This window comes from Rhineura floridana, chromosome 22 (assembly GCF_030035675.1).
Source record: "Rhineura floridana isolate rRhiFlo1 chromosome 22, rRhiFlo1.hap2, whole genome shotgun sequence".
NCBI classification, from domain to species: domain Eukaryota; kingdom Metazoa; phylum Chordata; class Lepidosauria; order Squamata; family Rhineuridae; genus Rhineura; species Rhineura floridana.
In genome coordinates, this window is record NC_084501.1 from 18,467,261 (window position 1) to 18,494,160 (window position 26,900).

At 48.4% G+C, this 26,900-nt stretch overlaps 1 protein-coding gene across 3 annotated transcripts; it reads right to left on the reverse strand.

Annotated features, from left to right (window-relative positions):
* Positions 1–1,914: 1,914 nt before the first annotated feature.
* Positions 1,915–26,900, reverse strand: CLK2 (CDC like kinase 2). 3 transcript variants are annotated; one of them, XM_061606533.1, is made up of 13 exons: positions 26,690–26,900; positions 19,487–19,650; positions 16,838–17,066; positions 12,920–13,013; positions 12,456–12,522; positions 9,867–9,983; positions 8,413–8,579; positions 7,551–7,645; positions 6,680–6,806; positions 6,438–6,520; positions 5,488–5,567; positions 3,943–4,033; positions 1,915–2,652 (listed from the first exon to the last, which is right to left on the reverse strand). In XM_061606533.1, the coding sequence occupies exons 2-13, from the start codon at positions 19,648–19,650 to the stop codon at positions 2,470–2,472; spliced, it is 1,497 nt and encodes a 498-aa protein (XP_061462517.1). In that variant the 5' UTR covers positions 26,690–26,900; the 3' UTR covers positions 1,915–2,469. The 3 variants fall into 3 exon arrangements, with proteins under 3 accessions (XP_061462517.1, XP_061462516.1, XP_061462518.1); XM_061606532.1 differs by having other exon boundaries at positions 6,680–6,809; XM_061606534.1 differs by lacking the exons at positions 12,920–13,013; positions 19,487–19,650; positions 26,690–26,900 and having other exon boundaries at positions 6,680–6,809; positions 16,838–16,974.

Genomic DNA, 26,900 nt, shown 5'->3' on the forward strand with positions numbered 1-26,900 from the left:
GGGCCCCCGCGGGGGCTGATGGAAGGTGTAGTTTTTTCCAAGCAGCTCCGCCACGCTTGCCTTTTTGTTTGAGGCGGGGAAAGGGGGCGCAGTGCATGCTGGGGATGGTAGTCCCACAAAGGATTTTTTTTTTTAAAAAGGTCGAAATACAGCACTAAAAGAAGGGGGGGAAAGCTCATCTCATACCCACGCTAAAGCACGTGGCCTCTTCATAGGTGGGTTTTCACTCTTGGAAAAGATGGCTGGGGGTTACCCCCCCCAACTTTCAGGGCTTGCTTTCTCACCAATGTTAGGGTGTAAACAGAGGTGGGCGGCTGGTTTGCGGCCAGATTGCAAGTGCCAGCTGCAAGCAAGCAGTTCGGACCACCGGCAAGAGCGATCTGGCTGACCCCCAACAGCCCAGTGGGTGGGGAGAGAGAGAAAGGGGGTGCCAGAGAAAGTGAGAAAAGGTGTCAGAGAGAGAGAAAGAAGGGCGTGAGTGACAGACAGAGAATGGGCGGCCCAACCCATTTTGGTTCTGACTTGTCCCACCCACTGCCAGCACATGGCCCCTGACAGATAACCCCTGTGGGAATGTGGCCCTCAACAGGAGAGGTTGTCCACCCCTGGGGGGAAAAGGAGAGGCGGAGGCAGACCCAAGAGGAAGTGTCGCCAGCTGGACTTTGTCCACCACCATGCATTGTAACCCCAAGGGATGGCCGCTCTCATATAATAATTACCAATGGGAGTAACGCTGGTGAAAAGGGCAGAAGAGTGACTCTGGTTTTATTGAGCCATGAAACTCTGAACCCGTCATCTCTCCTCCAAAGATGACAGGAAAGTGGGCTGTACCATTGTGCCCAGTATTACCCACTCTGGCTGGCAGCAGCTCTCCAGAGCCGCAAGTGTGGATCTTCCCCATCCCTCGCTTCTAGAGGCCCCACTACTCAAAGATACCAGAAAACAACCATGGGCCGTATGCATGGAAACCATGTCCCTTGCCACAGAGACTATTATTGTCACCAGCCTACTGAATTTTAGTTGTGCATGTTTCAGAACAGCATTGTCTCTACTCACGAGGGCGCCACAAGTTGCATTCCCCAAAGGGATTTTCGATCTCGGATCTTGAAGGAGCTAATGTTGGCAGGAACAACTGGTCTGTGCCATAGGAGAGACCTCAAACAACAGTCTAGAATGGTGGTTTCCAAATCTCCCCCCCCCCACACTACTTGAAATTGCAGAGGATCTGCTTGGCGGATTTTTCTGCCTGTTGTAGCCATTGTAATACAGCATGCTAGGTGCTGTCCAATTTTTTAATTGCATTTTCCTTGTTTCTCACACTGTGTTCCTTCTGTTTCTCCCTCCCTGTTGAACTTCCAGCACCTACTGAAGACATTTTTATTTCAGCAGTCATTTTAAATTTATACTCGTAACTGTTTTTTTTTCGTTGTATTGAGGTTTTGTCGTACGCTGCTTAAGAGACAACTGTAATTAAGCGGTAAATAAATTGTTGAAATAAACCAGCCTACTGTGGAATATTTTACTAGACCAATATACATTAGAATTTGGGGTGTAAAGTGTCCCCCCCCCAAAAAAGTCTTATGTATGTTTTTGCCGTTTTGCTGGATCAGGCCAGTGGCCCATCTAGTCCAGCATCCTGTTTACACAGTAGCCAGCCAGATGCCCCAATGAGAAGCCCTCAAGCAGGACCCGAGCACAAGAGCAACTCTCCCCTCCTGCAGTTTCCAGCAACATGCTGCCTCTGACCATGGAGGCAGAGCAGAGCTGCTGTGGCCAGCAGCCATTGGTAGTGTGATCCTCCGTGAATGTGTCTATTTCTCTTTTAAGCCACACTTACCTTATCATACTGTGCATGTTTGAAAAGGTTATACTGAAAAACGAAAGGAAAAGCATCCACAACAGCAGTCCTTGGCATTCTAATTCATGTCATATTTTTTATTTTACCCACAAAGACTGTACAAAATCCATATAAAATTCTGGCATTGGAATGGGCTATGGTTTTATCATCCAAAAATAATTCCTCAAGGGGGATCCCACCAGCCTTATGGGGCAGGGGTGGGTGGGTGGAGAAGTACCAGGCCGCAAAGGAGGGGAGGGGATGGAAGTATGTACAGTGGGAACAGAGGGAGGAGGAGAGGGAGGGATGTTAAAAGGACACGAACTCTGAGAAAGTCACATTATTTACAGGATGGGGTGGGTGGGAAATGCCACAAGATTTCCCACATGGTTTATATATATATATATATATATATATATATATGTACACACGCTATCTCACATATTAACAAGCTTTACATGATTAACAAAAAAAGGAAGCCTGGGGTGAGGAGGGATTGAATCAGGATTTCTTCTGTATTATTCTTTAAAGCACCACAATGCAGGTGCATAAGCCGCACAAGCCTCCACAGGGGCCGAATGTGCGGGAAGGTATGGTGGGGGGGGAGAGAGAGAGGCAAAGGCCTACGCCGGTCACCGGCTGATGTCGCGGCTGGAGTCCCAGGGTTTCGGGCCAGGCTGGAGCTTGAGGGCGTCAAAGAAGGGGTGCTTCAGGGCCTCCGCCAACGTCAGCCGCTTGGACGGCTCGTACTCCAACATGCCCTCAATGAGGTCGAACAGCTGGTGGTGTTCTTCAGCCTCGGATGCCAGGTACCTCTGCAGAGAGAAGGCGGTCAGCGGAACAGCAGAAGGGACTGGCTGGCGGAGCAGGCCAGTGGCCCATCTGCGCCAGCCTCCTGTCCTCACAGTGGCCAAACCAGATGCCTCAATGGGAAGTCCCCAAGCAGGATGTGAGCGCAACAGCATTCTCCCAACTTAACATTCCCCAGCAACTGGTCTTCAAAAGCACAGCAGAGGCAGAACACAGCCAGTGTGGACAGCGCCCAATGTTAGCTTTATCCTCCGTGAATTTGTCTTAACCCTGTAAGAAGAGCCCTGCTGGGACAGTTCCCAGCAACCGGTTGTCAGGGGCACATTCCATGGCTGCCAATCGTGTGCTCCGATGTGCTCCATCTCTCTACTGCCCCGGCCAGCTATACAAACCCTGATCTCTCCCCTCTGACCTAGGGAGGGGGTGTGGCTCAGCAGCAGAGAATCTGCTTCCCACAGAGGAGGTCCCACGTTCAATCCCCGCCATCTTCATTAGAGAAACCCCAGAAACCTGGAGCCTCACGGCAGCATCCAACTAACTCACTCTGTCAGCGCAAGGGATTTTCGCTCGCGCAGTGGAACTCCAGCCCCTCCACTCCTTGCTCTGGAGGGTTGGGGGGGAAGCTAGAACAGATTTGCAGGGGGAGAGGAGAGTGGAGCAAGTTCTGTGGGGCAATCGGAAATCTTTGCTCTGACGGAAAGAGTTAACTGGATATGGAGGATGTGAGCCATTACGTCCTACATTGTCCCTTTTATGAAGCAACAAAAGGCAGAAATGTTAGGACATATTGTCAGCTTTTCAGGCTCAGAAGTGGAATGCAACAACCTGGAGAAGAGAAGACTGAGGGGAGACACGACAGCACTCTTTAAGTATATGAAAGGTTGTCACATAGAGGAGAGCCGGGATCTCTTCTCGATCGTCCCAGAGTGCAGGACACGGAATAATGAGCTCAAGTTGCAGGAAGCCAGATTTTGACTGGACATCAGGAAAAACTTCCTAACTGTTAGAGCCATACGACAATGGAACCAATTACCTAGAGAGGTAGTGGGCTCTCCGACACTGCAGGCCTTCAAGAGGCAGCTGAGCAGCCACCTGTCGGGAATGCTTTGATTTGGATACCTGCCTTGAGCATGGGGTTGGACTTGATGGCTTTATAGGCCCCTTCCACCTCTACAATTCTATGACTCAATATAAGGCAGCTTTGTATGAGGAATTTCCCCTTTCCTTCCACCCGCCTTGCAGGTCCATCTTCCAGAGACTACAACCCCTTTCAGATCTCCTTCTCCCCTCCTCACCCGCAGCGGCTTGCAGTTCTCCCGAACATAGCGCCCAGCGGAGGTATTCTCGTCCCAGTCCAGGCGGCCATGGTAGAAGTATTTCTGCTTCCTGGCAGGAACAAGGCAGGGAAAGGAAGGTCAGTGGCAGAAAGAGCCAACATGGGGTCAGGCTCAGAGAGAGGCCTTATCCCGAAGCCTGGAGCGTTCCAGACGTTGCTGGACTCCAACCTTTCCACCCCCATCAACTTGGCCAAACAGCCAGGGATGATGAGAGCTGGAGCCTGACAGCATTTGGAGGGCACCAGGTCAAGGGGAGCTGGTCAGAGTGTCAGATCAAGCCCTACAACACCTGGCTTCAAATCCCTGCTCGGTAAGAAACTGACTCACTCACATTCATAAAAACATGAGAAGAGCCAGGTGGATCAGGCCAGCGGCCCATCTAGTCCCACCTCCTGTTCTCACAGTGGCCAACCAGATGCCTCATGGGAAGCCCATGAGCAGGACCCGAACGCCACAGCAACTCGCCCCTCCGGCGAGTATTCAGTATTCTGCGGAGGCAGAGCGTATCCATCGTGGCTAGTAATTCTAACCTACATCACAGGATTGTTACGAGGATAAAATTGGAGGTGGGGGACCACGTACGTCACCTTGAGCTTCTCAGAGGGAGGGAGGGAAGAATAAAAATGCAACACACATTCTAAAAACACCTGTCAAGCTATGTGATGCCACCTACAGCGAGCAGATTTGTCTGCTACTCACTTCTCTACAACTGCAGCTATCTTGCCTCCGTATGGTCGGTACTAAGGTAGATGGACCAACGATCTGACAAGGTGGAAGGCAGCATCTGATGTAGTGAAGGTGGGGCCTGCCCTGGGGGCCAAATATCCTGACTGCTCATTTAGGGGAAGGGCTGCGGCTCTGAGGTAGAGCATCTGCCTTATGTGCCGAAGGTCCCAGGTCCAAACTTCGGCATCTCCAGGAAGTGCTGGGAGAGACCCTTACCTGAAATTCTAAAGAGCTGCTGCCAACCAGTGTGGACCATACTGAGCTGGATGAGGCAATATGGTCTGACTCTGTATAGGCAGCTTCCTCTTGTGTGCTCTCTCCCAGCTGGCCTTACAACAGGGGGCGGAGAAGGTTTCTTCAGCCTGAGGACCGCATTCCCACCGAGGCAACCTTCCAGGGGCCGCATGCCAGTGGCGGGCAGGGCCAGAGGCACAAGGGGGTGGAGTGACTAATGTAAATTTTCACCTGGTTCCTACATACACACACACTTATGCACATGCCCCTCTCTACTCTCGATTTGGGCAAGCGAGAGGCATGATCAGAGTTCAAGGACACACATTCCAGCCGGGCAAAACACTCCAGGAGGGGGGGATGGAACGGGGCCAGTGAAGGGGGTGGGCTGGGGAGAGTCCCAAGGGCCACACAGAGAGACCCAGAGGGCCGGATTTGGCCCCTGGGCCTGAAAGTTCCCCACCCCTGCCTTACAAGCATATCCAGATTTCCCCAAGACATCCTACCCCACGCCAGTTCTACACATGCACTGAAGAGGCGCCCCACCTGGTCTTCCTGGTCATCCGCGAGGGAAGGGGACCCAAGATCCGCTCCATCATCGCCAAGTGCTCTCGGTTATCATGAGTCTGTAAGAAAAAAGTAGTTTGGCTTGAAACTGGTTTTTTTTGGGGGGGGGAGGGGAGGAATGAAGCATAGAAGATCACTCTGGGAGCTATCGTCCAGCAGTCCCTGGAGGGCAGCCCCGCTGGCTACTCCTGCTCGAAGGATGTGCCTAAGTAAAACTGAGAGACCTTTGGGTAAAAAGAGACTAACAACCCTAATACACAATCGTATTAACTTGGTTTTAAATTTGGTTTTTCCCTTCATCACATTAGGCTGCCAGTGTTGTAGTGCCGTCTTTGTGTACGAACCAAGGGTTGCTGGGATCGGTAAGCATTGAGAGGGAGGGAGGGTGGATGAATGTGCGCAGGTGTAGGAGGCTGACAGAGGTACAGGCGCATTATGGGGTTTTGCGAATGGACCGAGCGAGTGGAACCTTCCTTTGCAGAGAGCGATGGTTTGTACACGGGATTTAACTTTCGTTTTCTATGCTGTGCTCTCAAACTATGGTCCACAGACCATTCAGGTGGGTCCATGAACTCCATTTAGGGGGGTCCACAGAAAGCTTACAGAAAAGAGATTGGCCAAGCCCTTGACTCTCAACCCTCCCAATGACAGACATCAAAACCATTTTGACTTGGGCCAGATTACCAAACAGCCTAACAAGGCCCTGGTACCAGGACCCATAATACGGTGTTGGCTTTTACGAAGATGCCTTTTTTCACCCTCCGTGTTTAATCCAGAAGCCGGTGCTTGTTGTGCGTTGTAGAACAAAAAGCCGATTCAGCAGATCGTGGAGATCCCAAGCAATTTTCAAGGGATCTGTGGGGTGGGGGGCAGGAGTTTTGAGAACCGCCAACAGAGACGGGACAGTGCTTCACCTGCAGAGTGCTCACCTGGAACAAAGTGAAGCCCATGTAGTACTCGAAGACAATGCATCCAATGCTCCAGACGTCACACGGCTGGGCCCAGCCGAGCTCTGCAACACCAAGAAAGAATTCCAGCAGTTGGCTGACCAAGCCCCTGAAGTCCCACCACTTCCTGTCAACCCAATCCTGGACAAATCACTATGCCCCTCCCCTACTCGTGCACCCAACCCCCCACCCCCACAAATGAGAGAGAGCACTGGCACACTGACCCAGAATGACCTCAGGTGCCCGATAGTGCCGCGTGGAGACGATGGTGCTGTGGTGCTCGTGGTCAAAGGTGGCGCTGCCAAAATCGACCACCCGAACGGCTGTGTTCTTGACACTCCGCTCATCACGCTTCTTGGGGGAGGGGGGGAGGAGAAGGAAAAGATGGGGGGGAAGGAGCGGTTAATGCAGTGGTGAGGAACTTCAGGTCCAAGGGAGGGAGAATGCAGCCCTCCAGGGCTCTGTATCTGGCCGTCAGCTCTCTCTCTCTCCAAGCCACACCACTCACTGGCCCCACGTTGCACCCTAAGCAGTCCTGGCTGGCTGGAATGTGTCCTTGACGCCTAGCAATGCCTCCTGTCTGAATGACAGAGAAGGGTGGGCCAGTACATGTTGAAACTAACCTATTGTAGAATGTTAAAAAAGTTGCCCCGCCCATTCCCCCCTCTTGCCCCGCCCACCACTGTCACATGACCCTTGGAAGGTTGCTCAGAAGGGAGCGCAGCCCTTGAGCTCCAGAAGCTTCCTCACACTCGGGTTCACAGTGCAGACGAGACCCTCCTGCCAATCAACCCCGGCACATCACTCTTCCGTGCCTCTCTCTCCCCAGAACCACACTGCACAGAGGCAGCGGCGGCTGACAGCTCCATGTCAGTGGGGCAGCAGAATCCACTCCGGGGTTTAGTCCGACCTTTTAAGGATCTGTCCAAGGTGCTCAGCACTGACACAGAGCCTGCAGCCACCACGGCACAGAGGCAGCCACTCTCTAGCACAGGGACACTTCTATGGGATGTGAAGGAAGCTTCGACCCCCACCCTCCCAGCTATGGCCCTGCCTGTCCCAACGCGGTATGGATTCCTCAAAGCTCAGACTCACCTTTTCCAGGTTGTAGGTCATCTCATAATCTGAGTTGACAAAGAGGATGTTTTCGGGCTTGAGGTCTGTATGCGTGAGCTTGTTTTCATGCAAAACTGGAAGATTGGGGCGGGGAGGGAAGCAAGGAAAGGAAATCAGGTCAGTTGTTGACGTAAGCGTTGAATGCAAGACAACAAAATGTCAAAGCGAGCAAAGGAAATAACAATAGTTGCTCATCCTGCAAAGGAAGTTCTCAACGTTTGCCAGGCCGCTCCCCTAACAACCAAGAATCTGCACAGGCAGCCTTACACATTTCAACCATCAGCTTGGCAGAAGGCTTCCTCCCACCCTTCTTCAACAGCTCGCACCTCGCGCAGGACGCAGAGGATGGGCTGTCCTCTTCTCTGGAGTTGCATCCAGCTAAGTCCTTCGCAGCGTAGGCTCAATGAAATCACTGGCCATGACTAACTTTAAATCCTTTGATCGTAATGGGTCTATGAGCTGGCTACAACCCTAGGTCTTGTAGAAAGCTAGTAAAAAAAATAATAATTAAAAATTGCAGGCTGGTAACTTTGGAAGGCTTATTTACAAGGCTATGATTGTGAAGAGGAACCTCCGTGATTCGAGGAAGTACCAAGGGACGCAGAGAGAATGGGAGGCCTCTGTGCTCTGCTTGCGGGCTTCCCAGAAGCATCTGGTTGCTGCCACTGGGCTGCTGCTATTATTATTACTGTTATTATTACCTATCCTTCACCAGCATAAGAATAATGAAAACAGAGGCTAGGCAGAGCCTAATTCTGATCCAGCAGGGCTGGCTCTCTTGTGTTCTTGACACATCCCCTTGTGCCCCTCGACCCACCTGCTGCCCGCTCCCGGCACTCACATTTGACGGCCTGACACACTTGATAGGCCATGTGCCTTATCTGGTGGAGGGGGTAAGGCAGGTAATTGTTGTCCTTCAGGAAGTCAAAGGTGCTGAGGCCCAGCAGCTCAAAGGAAATGCACATGTGGCCGTGGTAGTCAAACCAGTCGTACATCTGCACGCACAAGCTGGAGAAGATGCGGCGGAGAGGGAGACAGAGAGAGAGAGAACGATACAGGCTGTTCAAAACTCCTCCCTCAGTTGGCAGGACCGATCTTATCAGGCCACAGGAGAAACAGAGAGATGGGACTGCAAGGTCCTCTCCGTTGGCCAGGCTAAAAGACCAGCACATTCCAGCAAGGCCACTCCCTTGTGAACTCCGTTCCATCCCAGCTGGCCGTTAGAAGAACAGCGCTTGGGTTTCCTCCTCCCTCCTCCTCCCCTTTCCTTGCGCATCATGTCTTCCCAACGGTGAGACATTGCTATTTGAAGCCATTCTGAAGTCTTTTCTTTGGGGTCAAAAATGTTTCTAAATTAACAGAAACAAGGACAGGGAAGTGGTGCTGATCCACTTGGCTCTTGGCCCTCTTATTTCCAGAATCTTGATACAATGGAGTGGAGAGAAACTACGGCAGCATCAGAGACAGGGGGCAATTGAAAGTGAGATAAAAAAGCAGCCATGGATTTAGGCACAGTACGTGGTTGTGTTTTTTCAACCACTTGTTTAATGTTGGGAAGCTAAGCGCAAAATGATAAAACAGTATTTAACCATCTTGATTTTAAAAGAAAAAAAGACAGGGGCAATAGTGTATGTTAAAAGGGTTGAGCATCATGCAAAGCAGGGGTTCCCCAACTCTTCCCCCCCCCCAATGGAACAGCTGAAAATTGCTCATCACTTTAGCGGAGCACTTAATGACTTTTCTGTCTGTTGTAGCAATCGCAATGCTCTGTGCTAGGTGTATTATGACTTTTAATTATGTTTTCATTGCTTCTTTCCATAGAATTCAAACTGTAAAACAGTAAAATACAATACAAGAAACAAAAGAAGCCAATAAAAATACAATTAAAACTCAGTATGAATACTGAATGTGCACATGGCGCAGACTGCCTGAAAGCAGCTCACAGACCACTGGTGGTACACGGACCACAGTCAGGGATCCTCTGATGTAAGGCTTGTGGAAAAAACCACTGAAATCAATGGGATCAAAGTTAGTCATGATGGCATCTGGATCCAATCTGAAGACATTCTACACTTCCCTTCATTTATATAAATAATATAAGAAATCTCCACTAGGTGACACTGTACTGGATAGCCAGGAGGTCCTTGGCCCTGGTCTACACATGCAAACTAGCACAGTGGGCTAGACTAGAACTCTGTTCCTTAACAGAAGTTGTGCGGAGGGTGCACACACGTACAGGCACACGTACACGTATGCAACATCTCCCTGCACCCAGAAGTACATGAGGCCACTCACTTCTTGTTCTCCGGATCCTTCTCGTTAATTTTCTCCAGCACATTGATCTCCAATCGAGCCGCCTCTTTGTATTTTTCCACATTCTTGATTATTTTTAGAGCCATCCGCATGTTCCCCCTGGGGAGGGATGAAAGACACAAAAGCTATCTCAGAATCAAGATACTGGGGTAGAGAGGGAGGACACCTGCAATGCTGGGCATCACAACCCCCTACCACAGGGATGGCAATGTTGTGGCCCTCCCAGACATTGTTGGACTACAACTCCTGTCAGCCCCAGCTTATCGTCAAGGATGATGGGAGTTGGAGTCCAGTGACAACTGGAAGGGTCACAGGTTCTCCACCCGTCCTAGACACATCCCAACCTATCAGGGACAGCCTATTAAATGCACTTACAGAGGTGCAAAAAGCGATGGGGAACATCTGTGGCCTTCCAGATGTTGCTGGACTCCAACTCCCATCAGCCCCAGCCAGCATGGACAATAGTCAGTGATAATGGGAGCAAGAGTCCAGCAATATCTGGGAGGGCCACAGGTTCCTGCCCACTGCCTTACCCCCCCCCTCAGGTCTGCTGTGTTTCCTGCGTACATTTGGCCTTTACATAGAAACACTACATATTGCAGTTCCTGCATTTTGTGGTGTTACAGACCCATTGTTTACCAACTGGGTGAGGCGGTATATGTTTGCCGTCCCATATAAATATTTTTTTTTATTACTTCACACATCACTCATGTGCCAAAATGGCTTCTAAGCAGTTTATAAGTATAAACTCAATTATAAAACCCATCCATAATTAAAAAACACAATAAAGCAATTCCCAAACATTAAAAATACCCGTAATTCCAATACACGCTAAAGCAAGCCAGTTAAAAGGCATAACAATTAAAACAAAAACACAAGTCAAACAGTTAGATCAGGAAGTTCAGGAGAATACTTGCCTAAACAGGCATGTCTTCAAGAGCCGGCAGAATGCCAGTACGGATTACATGTGCCAACTAAGGTTAGTTGTTCATGCCAACGGGTGAAGTGGGCTTTAGTCTCCAAACATTAAGAGCAGCCCTAGTGGATCTGAGCAAAGTCTATGTAGTCCTGCACCCTGCTTCCCAAAAAGGCCGGTGAGATGCCTCCAGCAAACCCCCAAGAAGACCACGAGCACAACTCCTCTTTCTCACTACTGCTTCCCAAGGAAGCCATGTTCAGTGACACATTGCCTCTGAGCATAGATGTTCCATCTAGCCAAGATGGCTACCAGCCCACAAGTCTGTCTTCATCCTCTTCCAAAGCCATCTGAAGCTAATGGCCCCTGCCACCACATCTACTAGCAGCAAATTCCACATATTCAGGACACACCGCATTAAGTGGTCTTGTCCTGAATAGACCGCTGAGCAATTTAATTTAATCGGGCAATTCCAATACTTTGTTGCAGCCTTGCTTTCCCTGATAGCCATAGATCGCAAGGTTTGTTTTTGCTGGATTACAACTCCCATCATCCCTGACCACTGGCCATGCTGGCTGACGCTTGGGAGAGCTGGGAATCCAACAACATCTGGAGGGCCACAGGGCTGCCGCAAGGGTCCAGGTATTCCTTGTGAGAAAGTGACCAGTCTGATGGGAGGGGGGAGTGTTCTTGCCATCCCTCTTTGGACAATCAACTTGGTTTCCAGGCTGGCCACAGAGGGAGGAAAGTGCCTTCCCCTGCGGCCAGAGAGGTGGACTGCTCTATCCTTCCTCCACCAAATTGCCTGCTTGGTAGAAGACAATTTTGCCTAGTAGCCAGCATTTCTACACTGGTTACAGAGGAGGGAGGCTTCTCTTCTTCTGTAGCCAGCCTGGGAACACTGGCTACTAGCCTCTGAGCTGGCCACTAAACAAAAATGCCTTTTTCCATGGCTTCAAAATTTCCGGAAATTTTACATGTCTAGTTTGAGTGTTGGACTATGACCTGGGAGACCAGGGTTCGAATCCCCACACAGCCATGAAGCTGAATGGGTGACCCTGGGCCAGTCACTGCCTCTCAGCCTCAGAGGAAGGCAATGGTGAACCACCTCTGAATACCGCTTACCATGAAAACCCTATTCATAGGGTCGCCATAAGTCGGGATCGACTTGAAGGCAGTCCATTTCCATTTCAGCCATGACTAACTCTTGTCAATGGATCTGGAGTTAGGAACATAGGAAACTGCCTTATACTGAGTGAGACCATTTGCCCATCTAGCTCAGTGTTGGCTACACTGATTGGCAGCGGCTCTCCAGGGTTTCAGGCAGAGGTCTTTGCCAGGCCTATCTGGAGAGGCCGGGGATTGAACCTGGGACTTTCTACATGTAAAACAGATGCCCTACCACAGAGCTACAGCCCTTCTCCACACAACCCTGAAGTCACCTTTTTTCCTCCTTAACTAAGAGTCCCAAATGCTTTTGCCCCTCATCATAGGAAAGGAGCTCCAACTCACAAAGAAACAGTCAGCCACAGTAAATGAGCCACAATTTGAGCAGCAGCAAGACTCAGTGTCAAGGCTGCCTGCAAGAGACTAGCAGAGCTGCCACTTTTACAAGAATCCCAATCGCTGCTTCTTTCCGCTGCTGTCTCGCTTACCTGCGGTGATCCACACATTGAACCACTCGTCCAAAAGTGCCCTCTCCAAGGGTGCTTATGATTTCGTCTGAGAAAGGAGAGAAACAGAGAGGGGGAGAGAACAGAACAGTGTGAGAGAAGCAGCAGCAACTGGTTGTAGCGCATAACACACACCACCACAAAAGGCTGCCTTTGCCAGCTCAAAGAGCCAGCACAGGATGCCACAGCAAGCTAATTTAATCCCTGACGCTCTGGGTAACAATATGGAAAAAGATAACCGGGAAGTGGGGGGAACTGGGTAGGGAGACTCTTTAAAGAAAAGAAAAAGGAAAAAGGGCTGTTTTTAAAAATAATAATAATAATAATAATAGACACTGCAAAGAAAAATAAGAAAGGAACAGAGAGGGGAGGAAGTTAAGAGAACAATTGCGCGACTGCGATGGGAGCTTAACTAGAGACTAGATTATGTTACGATTTGGCTGTACATCTTTCTTGGAGCCAGTCGCCGACGCGATAGACGAGGTGGCCTTCGTCGTCGTCTTCCACGCTCTTGGCTCTCCGGCTGCTTTGCTGACTCCGCTGTGGGGGGCCCCCAAACGCAGACACAGGCAGAGGAGCAGGAGGGGAGGGTTTTCGTGTTTTCATTCATTCATTCACCCGGCCAATCAGGGCGTATTCAAACCAGCGAAGGGGCAAGCCGGCCAGCCAAGCGTCACCCATGGAAATGGTAGGTAGGCCCCGTTGGCAGATTTGAGGAAGGGACGATTCCCAGGCCAATTCATACGGCACAGAGGTGCATATATATATAAACGATAAGGGATATTGCAAGGGAAAAAAAAGTCAAGATAATACACACACTAGCTGAGGAAATCTCTTTTTAAAAATAAAAATAAAATAAAATAAATAATCAAAGATGTAGTAGTAAAAAATTACGGAGAAAGTCTTCTGCAAAAACGGACCCACCCAAGCCAGCACAAAAGGACAGGGCAGAGAGGAAGGTTTGACCCTTGCATGATATGGTTTACACACTAGAAGAGCGCACAGACAATGGCTCCCCAGTCAGAAGCTCAGCAAACAGAGGAAATGGATGGCTTGCCTGAAACAGCCCCTCTCAGATGATCACCTGCAAGGTTAACATAATCCTGTCCAGCCTCCCAGACTTGCCTACCTCCAACACGCAGATAAGGGAAGTGATCAGGCTTCAGTGGCGGAGCACATGCTTTGTATACTGAGGGTCCAAGGTTCAAGTCTCTAGCCTCTACAGCTAAAAAATGATCTCAAGTGATACAAAAAGGCCCTGTTTCTGAGACCATGGACAGGTGCTGCCAGCCAGAGTATACAATACTATGCTTGATGGAGAAATGGTATGATATAAGGCAGATTCTCCATGTTCCTAGAAGCCAGAAACTCAGGGCATGTTTTTCTCCAGAGTTATCATGAGGTAAGAGATAAGGTTGAAACACACATTTCCCCCGCAGGGTGAAAAGATGCTTCCACCAACTTCCATCCACTATCCAGAAAAGTCAGACCGGTTAGTTCTTAAGCTCCCCAAAGTCCACAGGACTCATGGATGGACAAGCCTGCTTGCTGTTTCTCTCCGCATGATATGCTGCTCTGGCTGTGCCTCCTTCTTATCAGACCCAGCTGTGTGGGGCAAACGATGCTGGCACCATGTCTGCACCGTGTGCAAATGGATCATTTCAATCGCTCCTAATCCAGAGATGCCACAGGAATTACCAGCTCTTCTACAGGGCTGTCTGTTACATCTCTGGACAGAGTTACTACTCTGGCCTTCCAATCAAGAGGCATGACCAGGACAGATACACACAACAGAGTCGGCTCCTGCACAGGCAGATAATTCTTACTCTTACAGAGTCTCAAAGTAAACTTTTTTTTCTTTTAGGTGAAAGGAGGAATTGTGTTCTCAATTGTTAATTCAGGGAAAGATGTGTGTGTCATCTACCTGAAGTTTGGGAAACGGCGGATTAGATTGTACAATAAAAACCCGCACCTATGCTGCGAAAGGATGGAGAACCTGCGGACCTCCAGATGTCGCTGGACTACAGCTCCCATCATCTCTGACCATTAGCCAGGCTGGCTGGGGCTGATGGGAGTTTGAGTCCAGGAGCATCAGGAAGGCCACAGATTCCCCACTGCTGCTCTGCGAGAACTGTCAAGTGGATGGCAGGCATCCAATGTTCCATGAGTGTCCCAAAGGTCTAACCATTATCTTCTTATTACCAGAGCTTGGAAAAGTTACTTTTTTTTAAACTACAACTCCCATCAGCCCCAGCCAGCACGGCCTCTGGATTGGGCTGATGGGAGTTGTAGTTCAAAAAAGTAACTTTTCCAAGCTCTGCTTATTACATTGAGAGGTTGCTCACTTTGCACACACACAAAAAAAACAACCACTAAAAAATACCTCATCAAACTCTATTAAGAGAGCCAGCGCTAGGCAAAATGAGCCAACACTTTCACTCTGTATACAGTAGCTCCATACGCAGGGAGCTCAGCGGCAAACCATGTGCTTTTCATGCAAAAAGAAAGAAAGACGGTACCAAGTTCCATTCCTGGTATCTTCAGGGAGGCTGGGAAATACCCTCTGCCTGAGAGAAAACTTAAGAGTCTCTGCCGGTCAGAACACATACCACTGGGCTACTGAAAAAGTACAAAGTTGGCTTCATATTTCATGTGCCCACAGGTTGCCAGGTGGGCATCCCTGATGGGCTTGCAATAGGGGGAAGGGCCGTTGCTCAGAGCTGCAGCATCTTATTGGTATGCAGAAGGTCCCACGTTCAATCCCTGGCATCTCCAGGTAGGGCTGGAAACATCCCCTGTCTGAAATCCCAGAAAGCTGCTGCCAGTCCATGTAAACAATCCTGAATCAGATGGACCTATTGTCCAATCCAGTGTAAAACAGTGTCCTGTGTAGGCAAGGGACTGTTCCAGGGCTGTGCTGGTGAGATTCTATTCCATTGTATTTGATGTCTATTTTCTGTACACCGCTTTTTGGTTCTTTGCATACAAAGCGCACAAGAAACTGTCTAAATAAATATATACATTTATGGTGGGGAGCCAACAGGGTGCCAGAGGCCTCTACACCCCGGCTGGAGGCAGACAGAGGTGAAGACAGGCACCTGGGAATGAATGACCTACGGTGGCAAACAGCAAGGGACGAAGCAGCCAGGATAAGCTGAAATTATTCATCTACACGTGGTGGGTTTGTCGTCAGAAGACAACAACCTACGAGTCTTCTTTCATCACGGAGTCAAACATTTCACTTGCCTTTCAGGAGAAATTTAAAATGTTTCAGATTCGGATGCATCGGACACCGATTCACCTGAGTCCTCTGACAGTGACGCAAGTGACTTTAAAAGGGGAAATAGCCTAATTCACGTGGGGGGAAGGCTATCCACGGCTATTTATCACGCTGGCTGTGGGCTACCTCCAGCATCAGAGGCAGTCTACCACTGAATACCAATTGCTGGAGTGAACATAAGAAGAGCCATGCTGGATCAGGACAGTGGCCCATCAAGTCCAGCATCCTGTCCTCACAATGGCCAACCAGGTGCCCATGGGAAGTCTGAAAGCAGGACTTCCGCCCTCATGCCCTACTTGTGGGGCTTCCCAGAAGCCAACAAAAGAGAGTGAAAAATCACAAGATGCTCTAAGTGATTTTAAAAAAACCCAAAACAAAACAACGCGTTTTGGCCTGCATACACTCATCAGGGCTGAAAATTAGAAACAGTACATCACAGGAAAATATCTTAAAAACAAAACATTACAAATGATTAAATATTAAAATCTAACTTTACATTTACTCAGTTCAAAGTGAAAGCACAAGCTTCCGAGATCTCTGGCAGCGTATTAAATCTTTGATAACGCCTCAAATTTACCAAGTGGATCTTTTTCAAGATATTTTTCTGTGATGCCTTGTACCAATTTTTCAGCCCCGATGAAGGCCTAGAGTGCGTGCAGGCTGAAACACGTTCGTTTTTTAACAAAAAAAACCCGACCATGTGCAGCATCTTGTGATTTTTCACTCTCTTTCATTGGTTTTGCTTGGATGCTCATCATTTTTTGTATTCCAGCTTCCCAGAGGCGCCTGGTTGGCTGCCACAGGCTCTTCTGATGTCTCTAACATAGCAGCACCCCCAGCCCAACCTTGCCCAGGGCAGGAGGATTCTGTGACTATCAACAGAAGGGGTTGGAGCAATTTGGGATCACGAAGCAGCCTGGACGTCGCTGGAAGAGACGATGCCCTCAGGACTACACCGATGACTCAAAAGCAGTTGTGTTTCCTTCACTTCCGGGAAAACATCGGGCTGCCTTTGGAGGTCATGACCTACCCCGATACAGCGCCGGGCAGGGGGGGAGGTTTGGAGGAGCCAGCAACTACTCACCGATGAGGAGCGGCTGAAGGAGCGGCTGCGGTGGCGTCTTCGCCGTCGCTTCCGCCGACTGCTTTTGCAACTGTGGTAGCTGCCGTCTCGGGAGCGCTGGTACTCGTAGGACTGATGGTACTCGGCCTCGAAATAGGCATCACCCCGCTCGCGGCTGTAGCCGTCTCGCCGGTAGCCATCGCAGTAGCGCCGGTCGTAGGCCCGCCGGTCAGAGGAATGGTTGTCATAGCTGGGAGAAGCCGCAAGGTTCAAGGGGGGGGGATGGAAACGGGGACAGTTTGGTCAGGATCCAGTAGCAGAGGTGGAGAGTGTAGGATAGTGCTAGTTAAAAACTGCAGATTGGGATGGCCTATTAATGGCAGCTCACCTTACAATGGCTACACATCGGAAGGATTTAAAAGGAGCTATCTTGGAATACTGGGCATCATAAGGTGCGGTACTTCACTTATATGGAAATGTTTAAACTCAAAATGCTATGTGGCAGTTCAAAAATGGACAAATTTATTAAACTGTGGTATGATTTTATCCAATTTGTAAACATAACAATAAGGGTCCACCAAGGGTTCCCCAACAGTGGTCTGTGGAAAACCAGCAGCCTGCGAGCTTCATTCAGGTGCTCCATGGCTTGTCTGCATTCATACTGATTTTCAGTTGAATTCTATGGAATGCAATAAAAGAAGCACTAAAAATACAATTAAAAATCATACAGCATCTAGCACAGCTGATTACAATGGCTACAGCCGGCAGACAAATTACAGAGTGGTCTGTCAAGACCGTCTAATTTTCAAGTGGTCCTTGGGGGAAAAGTCTGAGAACCACTGCGCTAGTTGATGGAATGCATAACCATTCTGTTTGTCTTCTTGTTATGCATCATTCTTTTCACAATTTACGATGCTGCTTTTTTGCTGAATCTTCTGGATTACTCAGTAATATCATCCTTATTTATCCACTGTCTTACACATATATTGCTATGACTGTAGCAGGGGCTGTTATTTGATGTTGGGATTACATATGTTTGAGTCAGACATGGCTACACTTTGCAATTTTTACATACTTGTAATATTCTGTGCTGTCTGATATATGAAAAATAAAGACAAAACCCCCCAGCAACGCCCTATCAAATGGACAAGGGTTGCCCTCTGATCCGAAGCTCAAGCCTGTCACCTGCCCAGTCCTCCTGCCATGAAATGTAAGAACTGCAACATGCAATATTTTTTGTATCTCCATGACAAGCTGCACCCCTCAAATTTCATGGTCTGTTGGCTCCACTGTTTACTATTTTTCTTTGTTCCGTGCATGTATCAGTCCTCATCCGGCACAGGATAAACCCCTTCTGCACTGGAATACTGCAGATTCTACTCCACAAAAGCTTGTTTTTCTATTTATTTTTTAAAAATAAAAGTATTTACATAACGCCCTCTTGCAAAACATCCAAGTGGTATAGAGCAACAGGAAAACATTTACTTGCGACACAAAAACAATAATTAAAATGACTGGCTAAAGTGACATTTTAAACAGCTGCACAGGACTGTTGGCACAAAAACAACTCTTCAAGAGAGATGCCTGGAAGCCAAAAGCAAGAGCACCCGTATTGAGAACCTCTGCTGGAAAAGTGTTCCATAGCATGGGACCAGCGACACTACACGTCTGACTTCTGGTGGAGCCAGTCGGGCCTTTGTAACTCAGGGGACAACTGACGGCACTCCTCCGGATGATCCCAGTGATCGGGCTGGGGTATAAGGGCTCCCAGGTGGTCCTGTAGGTATCCTGGACCTATGTTGTTCGGGGCTTTATAGATCAACACAAGAGCCTTGAACCTGGCCTGGGAGGATATGGGCAGCCAGTGCAGATGTTTTCGCAGAGGCGTCACATGCTGTCAGCCATCTGCCCCCATCAGCAGTCTAGCCACTGCATTCTGCACTAGTTGGGGCTTCTAGTTTATACCACATCACACCAGATTAGCATTTATAGAAGTGCCAGAGAAGATGCTTTTTATGCATGCGCCAACACATTACAACTTCCCCGCTGGAATTTCTCAACAAAAAAATCTACATGTAACACAGGCCTCGTCTGTGGGCTTATGGACTTAACAAGATTTTTTTCCCCAGGCATACATCTCAAAAACTTGAAGATCAAGTAGTGCAAACACATGTGCCATAGAGGCACATTAATCAGAGACCCCCTCAGGCATCCCCAACCTGGTGCCCTCCAGATGTTGTTGGACCCAAAACTCCCATCAACGTCAGCCAACGTGGCCAATGGTAAAGGAAGATGGGAGATGTAGTCTAGCAACATCTGGAGGGGCACTAGTTCCCCACCCCGTCCTAGACACATGTCCAAACCAATCAGGGATCACATACTAAATGCACTTACAGAGGCATAAAGCAGGGATGGAGTGTGCGTGGCCTCTAGATGTTGTTGGACTCCAATTCCCATCATCCCCAGCCACTACGGCCAATGGGCAGGGATTACAGGAGCTGTAACACCATTTCGAAGGCACGAGTTTGGGGAAGGCTGGGGTAACCCACCCCCAAATCACTTCTCTCGATCTCCTGCAAAGCCCAGCCACAAAGAGGGCAAGTCCTGCTTCAGGTGTCACAGGCACCACTGGCTCCCTGGCCCTTTGGCTACTACGTGTGGCACACTCACCTCCGGGATCGGACGTGATAGCTATCTTCCCTGCGGTGCCGCCGCTCACTGCTGCTCGATCGCGAGCGGCTCCGCCTCCGCTTCTGCTTGCGGCTTCTGAACCGTTCATGGAAGCTGCCCCGGCTGCTGCGTTCTGAAGAGCGGAACCTTCTGGAATGAGGCATCTGTAAGTCAAAGCAGAGGAGCGCTAGTGGGCCACCTGAAATGGACAAGTCCTACACTTGGGGGAAGGAGGAGGTTTTGTCTTGTAACCCCTTCCCCTCCAGCACGGACATTTGCCTTGGCACCTTGCCTCCTCCACCTTATCAAGAGTTGGGGTTTAGATTGTAAGCTCCCCAGAGCAGGGCCCTGCCTTAATCTACTCACAACTTTCTCTGAAACACCGTATTAACACTGACAGCGCTAAACAACAATTAATAATTCAGCATGTAGGACAAGGAGAGCTTGCAGCACTTTGACACGGTTAGCAAAGAAAGGTGGATTCCCTGACCCAGGATGGTTACAAACTAGCTTCTAGGTGGAGGGTGGTTGGTGAGGGGGAGAGATGACCAGGAGGAGCTGTTTGGCAGAGGGGAAGGGGAAAAGAGAGACGCTCTGGTATATGCCAAGGTTATTACTAGAAGCACAGAACTGCCTTATACCAAGCTAGACCACTGGTCTACGTAAGTCAGTGGTTCTATACTTGCTGGCAGTGGCTGTCCAAGATTTCAGGCAGGGGACATTTCCACCCCTATTCGGAGATGCCACTGGGCACTGGACCCAGAACCTTCTGCATGCAAGGCAGATGCTCTACCTCTGAGCTATGCCCTTCCCCTAAAATTTAGAGTAACTAGCAAATGGCCCATATTATGAAGTTCAGAGGGGGAAATCCCTATACACAGAGATCACGTGGTGTGTGTGTATGTCTGTGTGTCCACTCTTCATCCAACCAAACTTTGTGACAGGAATAGGCAGCTTTCAGCCATATGGGATCTACTTTGAGGTTTTTTACTAGAAGCCTCAGGCAGGACCACCAGGGCGGGGGTCATTTGGCCTGGGCCTCAGGTTCAAAGGGAGCCTCAGATGTAGACACTTGTCAATTACGTGGGCATTTGATCAGTTTTGCAAGTGGTTTTTTCGCACAGTGGACCAAAACGTGACACGGTCTCTCCACTTAGAGCTGCAAATTTAAGCAAATAAGGTATGTGAATTTGGTAGAAGACACTTCTGTTTTGCTAGCTGATATTGATCTTGTCCTATTAGAGTTTAAAATGCCTTATTTTGTTTTGTCCATTATCCTTTCTCATTTTTGTTATAGCTCGGCGCCTTGGAAGCTAGTAGTCCGGGCCTCTCTGGACTTCTGAAAATATTAGCATTTAAGGAATGGGGCACCTCTGACTGTGTGATCAGCCTAGTAGGGCTGTGGAGTCGGAAGCAATTTTGGGTGGAGTCGGTAGAAATGTACTGACTCCGACTTCAAAATAAAATTAATATTTTAATATTAATACATTAATATACATTTGCCATTTATGAAGGAGTCGGAGTCGGACAGAAGAAAAATAGAGGAGTCGGAGTCAGAGTCGAAGGTTTGACATACCGACTCCACAGCCCTGCAGCCTAGGGAATTTCCTTTCTGTATCAGAACCAAGCTCACAGTCTTTTTACACGTCAAGGCAATTTAGAGTGTACGTAAGACTGCACTTGTAAACTAGGGAGGAAAACCGTAACCATCTGTCTGGACCTAAATATGGAGGCGGAAAGCCTTCTGTTATTGGACAGATTAAAATAGTTGAGAGCCAGAAATCCTCGCCAATCTATCACAAGTCGCCCCGGAGATCTACCATGAGATCCAGACCTACCTTCTGCCCACCCCTGCCCGGTGACGTCATTGCGTTCACCAATATGGGAAAACTCAGGAATGTGGGAAGCCGCCTTATACCAAGTCAGACCAGTACTGCCTGCACTGACTGGCAGTGGCTCTCCAGGGTTTCAGGCAGAGGACGTTCCCAGCCCTGCCAAAGAATGCGGGGACTGAACCAGGGACCTGCTGCATGCAAAGCAGATGGTCTACTACCATGCTAGAGACCTGGAAGTGGAAATGGGCTGCCTTCAAGTCGATCCCAACTTATGGCAACCCTATGAAGAGGGTTTTCATAGTAAGCGGCATTCAGAAGTGGTTTGCCATTGCCTCCCTCTGAGGCTGAGAGGCAGTGACTGGCCCAAGGTCACCCAGTGAGCTTTGTGGCTGTGTGGGGATTCGAACCCTGGTCTCCCAGGTCCTAGTCTGACACTTTAACCACTACACCACAGGAGTGGGCCCAAATTTGTCCCTCACATTTGCCTGTAGCACTCAGGAGCCGCTGAGAACCTAGCCCTTCAACTACACAGCCCTGACCTGTCCCACTTAATACAGGAACATCAGAAGAACCCTGCGGGATCAAGCCAAAGGCCCACCTAGTCCAGCCTTCTGTTCTCACAGTGACCAATCAGATTCCTCCAGGAAACCAACAAGCAGGGCATACGTGCAAGAGCCCTCCCCTCACTGTTACTCATAAAAACGTAAGAAAAGCCCTGCTGGATCAGGTCAATAGCCCATCTAGTCCAGCATCCTGTTCTCACAGCGGTCAACCAGATGCCTCCTCCAGGAATCCCACAGACAATACAAGGCCTAAAACAAGCCCTAAAAATACAATTAAAAATCATACCGCATCTAGCATAGCGCATTACAACGGCTACTATAGGAGGGCAAATCATGAAGTGCTCCGCCAAGACTCTAAGCAATTTTCAAGAGGTCCAGGGAGGGGGTGCAGGGGAGCTTCACTGATCTACCACACTACCTGTCAGCCACTCTCCAGCGCTTCAGACAGGGGTCTTTCCCAGCCCTACCTGACGGTGCCAAGGACTGTACGCAAAGCAGGCTCTCTCTCACCGAATCAAAGCCCTATTCCACATTAGGGGTGGAAAAATGGAAATGGACTGCCTTCAAGTCGATCCCGACTTATGGCGACCCTATGAACAGGGTTTTCATGGTAAGCAGTATTCAGAGGGGGTTTACCATTGCCTCCCTCTGAGGCTGAGAGGCAGTGACTGGCCCAAGGTCACCCAGGGAGCTTCATGGCTGTGTGGGGATTTGAACCCTGGTCTCCCAGGTCACAGTCCAACACTCTAACCACTATGCCATACTGGCTCTCTGCATTAGGGGTAGAAGACCATTTTTGTCCTAGCAGCACAGGCTGCCTTTTACTTTCTGCCGTAAGAAACTCAAGGGGTGCCTCCTAACAGGATGGAGCTAAACCTGCTCTCAACTATAGTGACTGTACCCCTCTCCAATGTGCTCCTAGCCACATAACCTGCCCTCAGCATTGATTCTTGGTCACGCCAGAGCAGCCTTGAGCTCCCCAGGGCCATCCAGAGGTTAAGGACACAAGAGCATCAGGCCAGTGGCCCTCTGTTAGAGCATCCCATTCTCACAACGGCCAATCAGATGCCTGAGGGAAGGCTGCAACCAGGACATGAGCTCAGCAACAACTCTCCCCTCCTGCAGGTTCCAGCAACTGGTATTCATAAGCGTGATGCTTCAACAGTGGAGGCAGAACATAGCCATCATGATTAGTAGCCGCTGACAGCCCTATCCTCTATGGAAGCCTTGTCCTTTATTATGATATAACAGTAACTTTTCTCCCATAAACTGTCCTTGACTGCCACCTTATGTATAGTGATGGCGCTGTACATTTTATCTTTACAACATTATTAACATCACTAAGATTATTATAAATAACACAACTAATAAAGAGTCTCCTGTCCTTTTCTCTGACATTTAGATCAGATGTGGGGAACTTTTCGCCCTCCAGATGTTGCTGGACTACAACTCCCATCACCTCTGGCCATTGGCCATGCTGGCAGGGACTGATGGGAGTTGCAGTTCAGCAACACCAGGAAACCAAAGGTTCCCCACTAGGGTTACCAACTGTACTCTTTTAGGAGTACATGTACTCTTTTTGAGATGGTGCAACAGCATACTCTTACTTTTCACTTATCAAAGACAAATGTACTCTTTCTGAAATGACAAAATGATGGTAACCCTATTCCCCACCCCTGTGAGCCCTGAGGGCAAGGAGTTGAGATAAGACTGATTTTGCAAGGGCGGCAAACCAAAAGCTAAAAACACTCTAAACCATCATAAAAACAGTCTCTGAAAAATATTAAAACAAAACATCTTTAAAAACATTTTTTTTAAAAAAAGCTTTAAAAACATCTTAAAAAGCAATTCCAACACAGACACAGCATGGGATAAGGTCTCTACTTAAAAGGCTTGTTGAAAAAGGAAAGTCTTCTTTATAACAATGCTAGCTAACAATGCCACACTGTAAACAAATAGTTACACTGTTCACAGTGTTGCCATTTATCATTAACATCTATAACATCTATATCCAGGTCAAAACCTTCCTATTCTCTGAAGCATTTTAAGTTACATTGATCTAATTTTAATAATGTTTATTGTATTGTTGATTGTATTTTAATATTATTTTGTTATTCATTGTATTTTTATACTATTTTATGTTCACCGCCCAGAGAGCTATCGCTAGTCGGGCGGTATATAAATTTAATAAATAATAATAATAATAATAACACTAATTAAAAAAGAGACTTCATTCCTTGAAAATCTGTCCTTGACATTCATTTCATTTGGTGCTAAGTATATCATGAACAACGTAAGCATCATTATTAAATAAGAAATAATAATGAAGACTCACCTCACATACAATTATGGTGCTGCATATATTGTAACTACACTACTAACAACACTAGTGTTATTAATCATTATTACTATTACTGCTACTAATAATAAATACTGCTAATAATAGCCGGCCTCATCACCTGCTACCCCTGTGAGTCATTTCACACACAACTGTACTGCATCTATTACAGTCACATTACCTAACAATGTGTATGCTCATGAAAAGAAAACCAGCCTCCTCCTCTGAAAAACTGCCCTGCTCACCCTACAAGGATGGAATTTGGAATAAAGATCACACTATGTTAGTGAGCCAATCTGGTGTACAGAAGTTAAAATGGTGGACTAGAACCCAGGTTCAAATCCCTACTCAGTCATGAACCTCCCTGGTTGACCTTGGGCCCGTCACTGTCTCTCAGCCTAACCTACCTCACGGGGTTGTTGTGAGGATAAAAAGGGGAGGTACACCACCTCGAGCTCCTTGCAGGGAAGGTGGGATATAAATACAACAGCATTTTTATTAGGGTTATTCTAACGAAGAGAAAACCAGCCAGCCTCCACTCCCAAAGGAGCTGTGCTTGACACCACACTTTAAGCAGAATGCGGAAAAACTGGAAGAGGTTCAGAGGAGGGCAACAAGCATGATCGTGAGACTGGAAACAAAGCCCTCTGAAGAGAGACAGAAAGAACTGGGCATGTTTAGTCTTAAGAAAAGAAGACTGAGGGAGAAGTGATAGCACTCTTCAAGCACCTGAAAGGCTGTCACACAGAGGAGAGCCAGGATCTCTTCTCGATCATCCCAGAGTGCAAGACACGGAATAATGAGTGCAAGTTACAGGAAGCCAGATTTTGGGTGAACATCAGGAAAAACTTCCTGTTAGAGCGGTATGACAACAGAACCAATGACCTAGGGAGGTGGTGGGCTCTCCAACACTGGAGGCATCAAGAGGCAGTTGGACAGCCATCTGTCAGGTATGCTTTAACTTGGATTCCTGCATTGAACAGGCAGTTGGACCCAAAAACCTTACAGGCCCCTTCCGACTCTACTTTTCTACGATTCTATGATCTCCCCTACAATCATGGGGCATGCAGCTAATAAAGTCCTACTCAGAGTAAACCCATTGAAAACAACATCCTCATCCTCTGCTGCCATACTAAACCATTTCATTAATGTTGCCAGTCCCACATTGCGAAACACTCTTTCACTGAGATTCGGCAGGCACCCTCACGTTTGATTTTCAGGCATCTCTCTTGAAGACCTTTGTAGTGGTTTTTTTTTGTCAGTTGCTGTAATAATATTAGGTGGCGCTCCATGCTAGTCCTACTCAGAGCCAACCCACTGAAGTTAATAGACTCTAGTTTCATTAATTTCAGTGGGTTTATCCTGAGTAGGACATAGCTGAATGCAACCCATTGTTTTTAATAATATTTTACATTTTCATTGTACACCACCCTGATATTTTAGTCCAGAAATCCTTAAGTAAGTAAATAAGTACACAGACTCAAGCTAGTTACAGCCATCAATTCCAAAGGGTCTCCCTCTGAGTAGGACTTAGCTTAGTTATTATTACTTCTAGATTTATTACCTGCCCTTCAGCAGAAGGTCCCAGGATGAGTCCCAGTAATATAAAATACAACATTAGTTAAAACCAACGGCAACCACAGCAACAGAAGATCCTTGGGGGGGGGGAGAGAAAGTCACATATGTATATGTATAAAGATCATATATATATATATATATATATATGTGCGCACACACACAAACATGTATGTGAGTTATATTTGCATTTGTATGTTAGCAGCTGATGAAGGCGGAAGCCCAAATGTTTTGCTAGTAAAACAAAAACCTCTGTTTGGTTAATCCCAGTTAGGTACACATCCTTCTAAGTGACCGGCGGAATCCTTATAGGGATCCAGAGCAAGCTTGGGTGAAGTCCTGTTTGTTGCTTTCAAAACTGTCTGTTTACACTTACACACTTATACCTTTCGTAAACCGCTTATTAAATATGATTAAATAAACAATAACATTAAAAATGATGAAATAAATAAAACACGGTTAAATAAATATTATATTACTGAAATAGTAATATTAAATGTGATTTACCATACACACACACACACACACACACACACACACACACACACAGACATAAAAGTTACAAAGGCCAGGGTGACCTCTGAGGAGTCTGCTCTTCACAATATGCAAGTGTTGCTGTTCTTGCGGTTGTTAACCATCACCACGACGATGATGATGGTGATATGATGATGAAGATGAAAGGGAGCCTGCCAGCAATGGCTAATGCCTCAGAGCCGCCCCTGCTCACCCACCCCGCGAGTGCCAGCGGCAGAAGGAGCCCTGGCCAGGGCCTGCCCCTCACAAAGCCCCTTCCCCGACCTCCCAATTGCCCCCCATAGCAGCAAGAGGAATTCCCCTCCCTCCCTCCGTCCGTCCGTCCGTCCCCCGCACCCGCTTTCTCCCCCCCCCGCACCCTCTTGGCCGCCAGCCCGGTGCGCTTGTCCCACAGGAAGTCCGTCTTGGCGGCGGCGGCGGGCCCTCGTCTCCCCGCTCCTCGCACTGAGGGACGGAGCCAGCTGCCCCCCCTCCTCCACTCGGAGGAACGGGCGAGTCCTAGCGCGCATGCGCCGTCACCACACCGCCCTCGGATCTTTCTCGCTCGCGCGCGCACGCCACGTTCCGGG

Excerpts from the sequence above, each read along its gene's own strand:
- CLK2 (XM_061606532.1), bottom strand. The coding sequence starts at position 19,650 with ATGCCTCATTCCAGAAGGTTCCGCTCTTCAGAACGCAGCAGCCGGGGC. Across the intron at positions 5,568-6,437 it reads TGGGCTTCACTTTGTTCCAG|ACTCATGATAACCGAGAGCA; the intron begins GTGAGCACTCTG and ends TTTTTCTTACAG. Across the intron at positions 2,653-3,942 it reads AGAACTGCAAGCCGCTGCGG|AGGTACCTGGCATCCGAGGC; the intron begins GTGAGGAGGGGA and ends TTCTCTCTGCAG.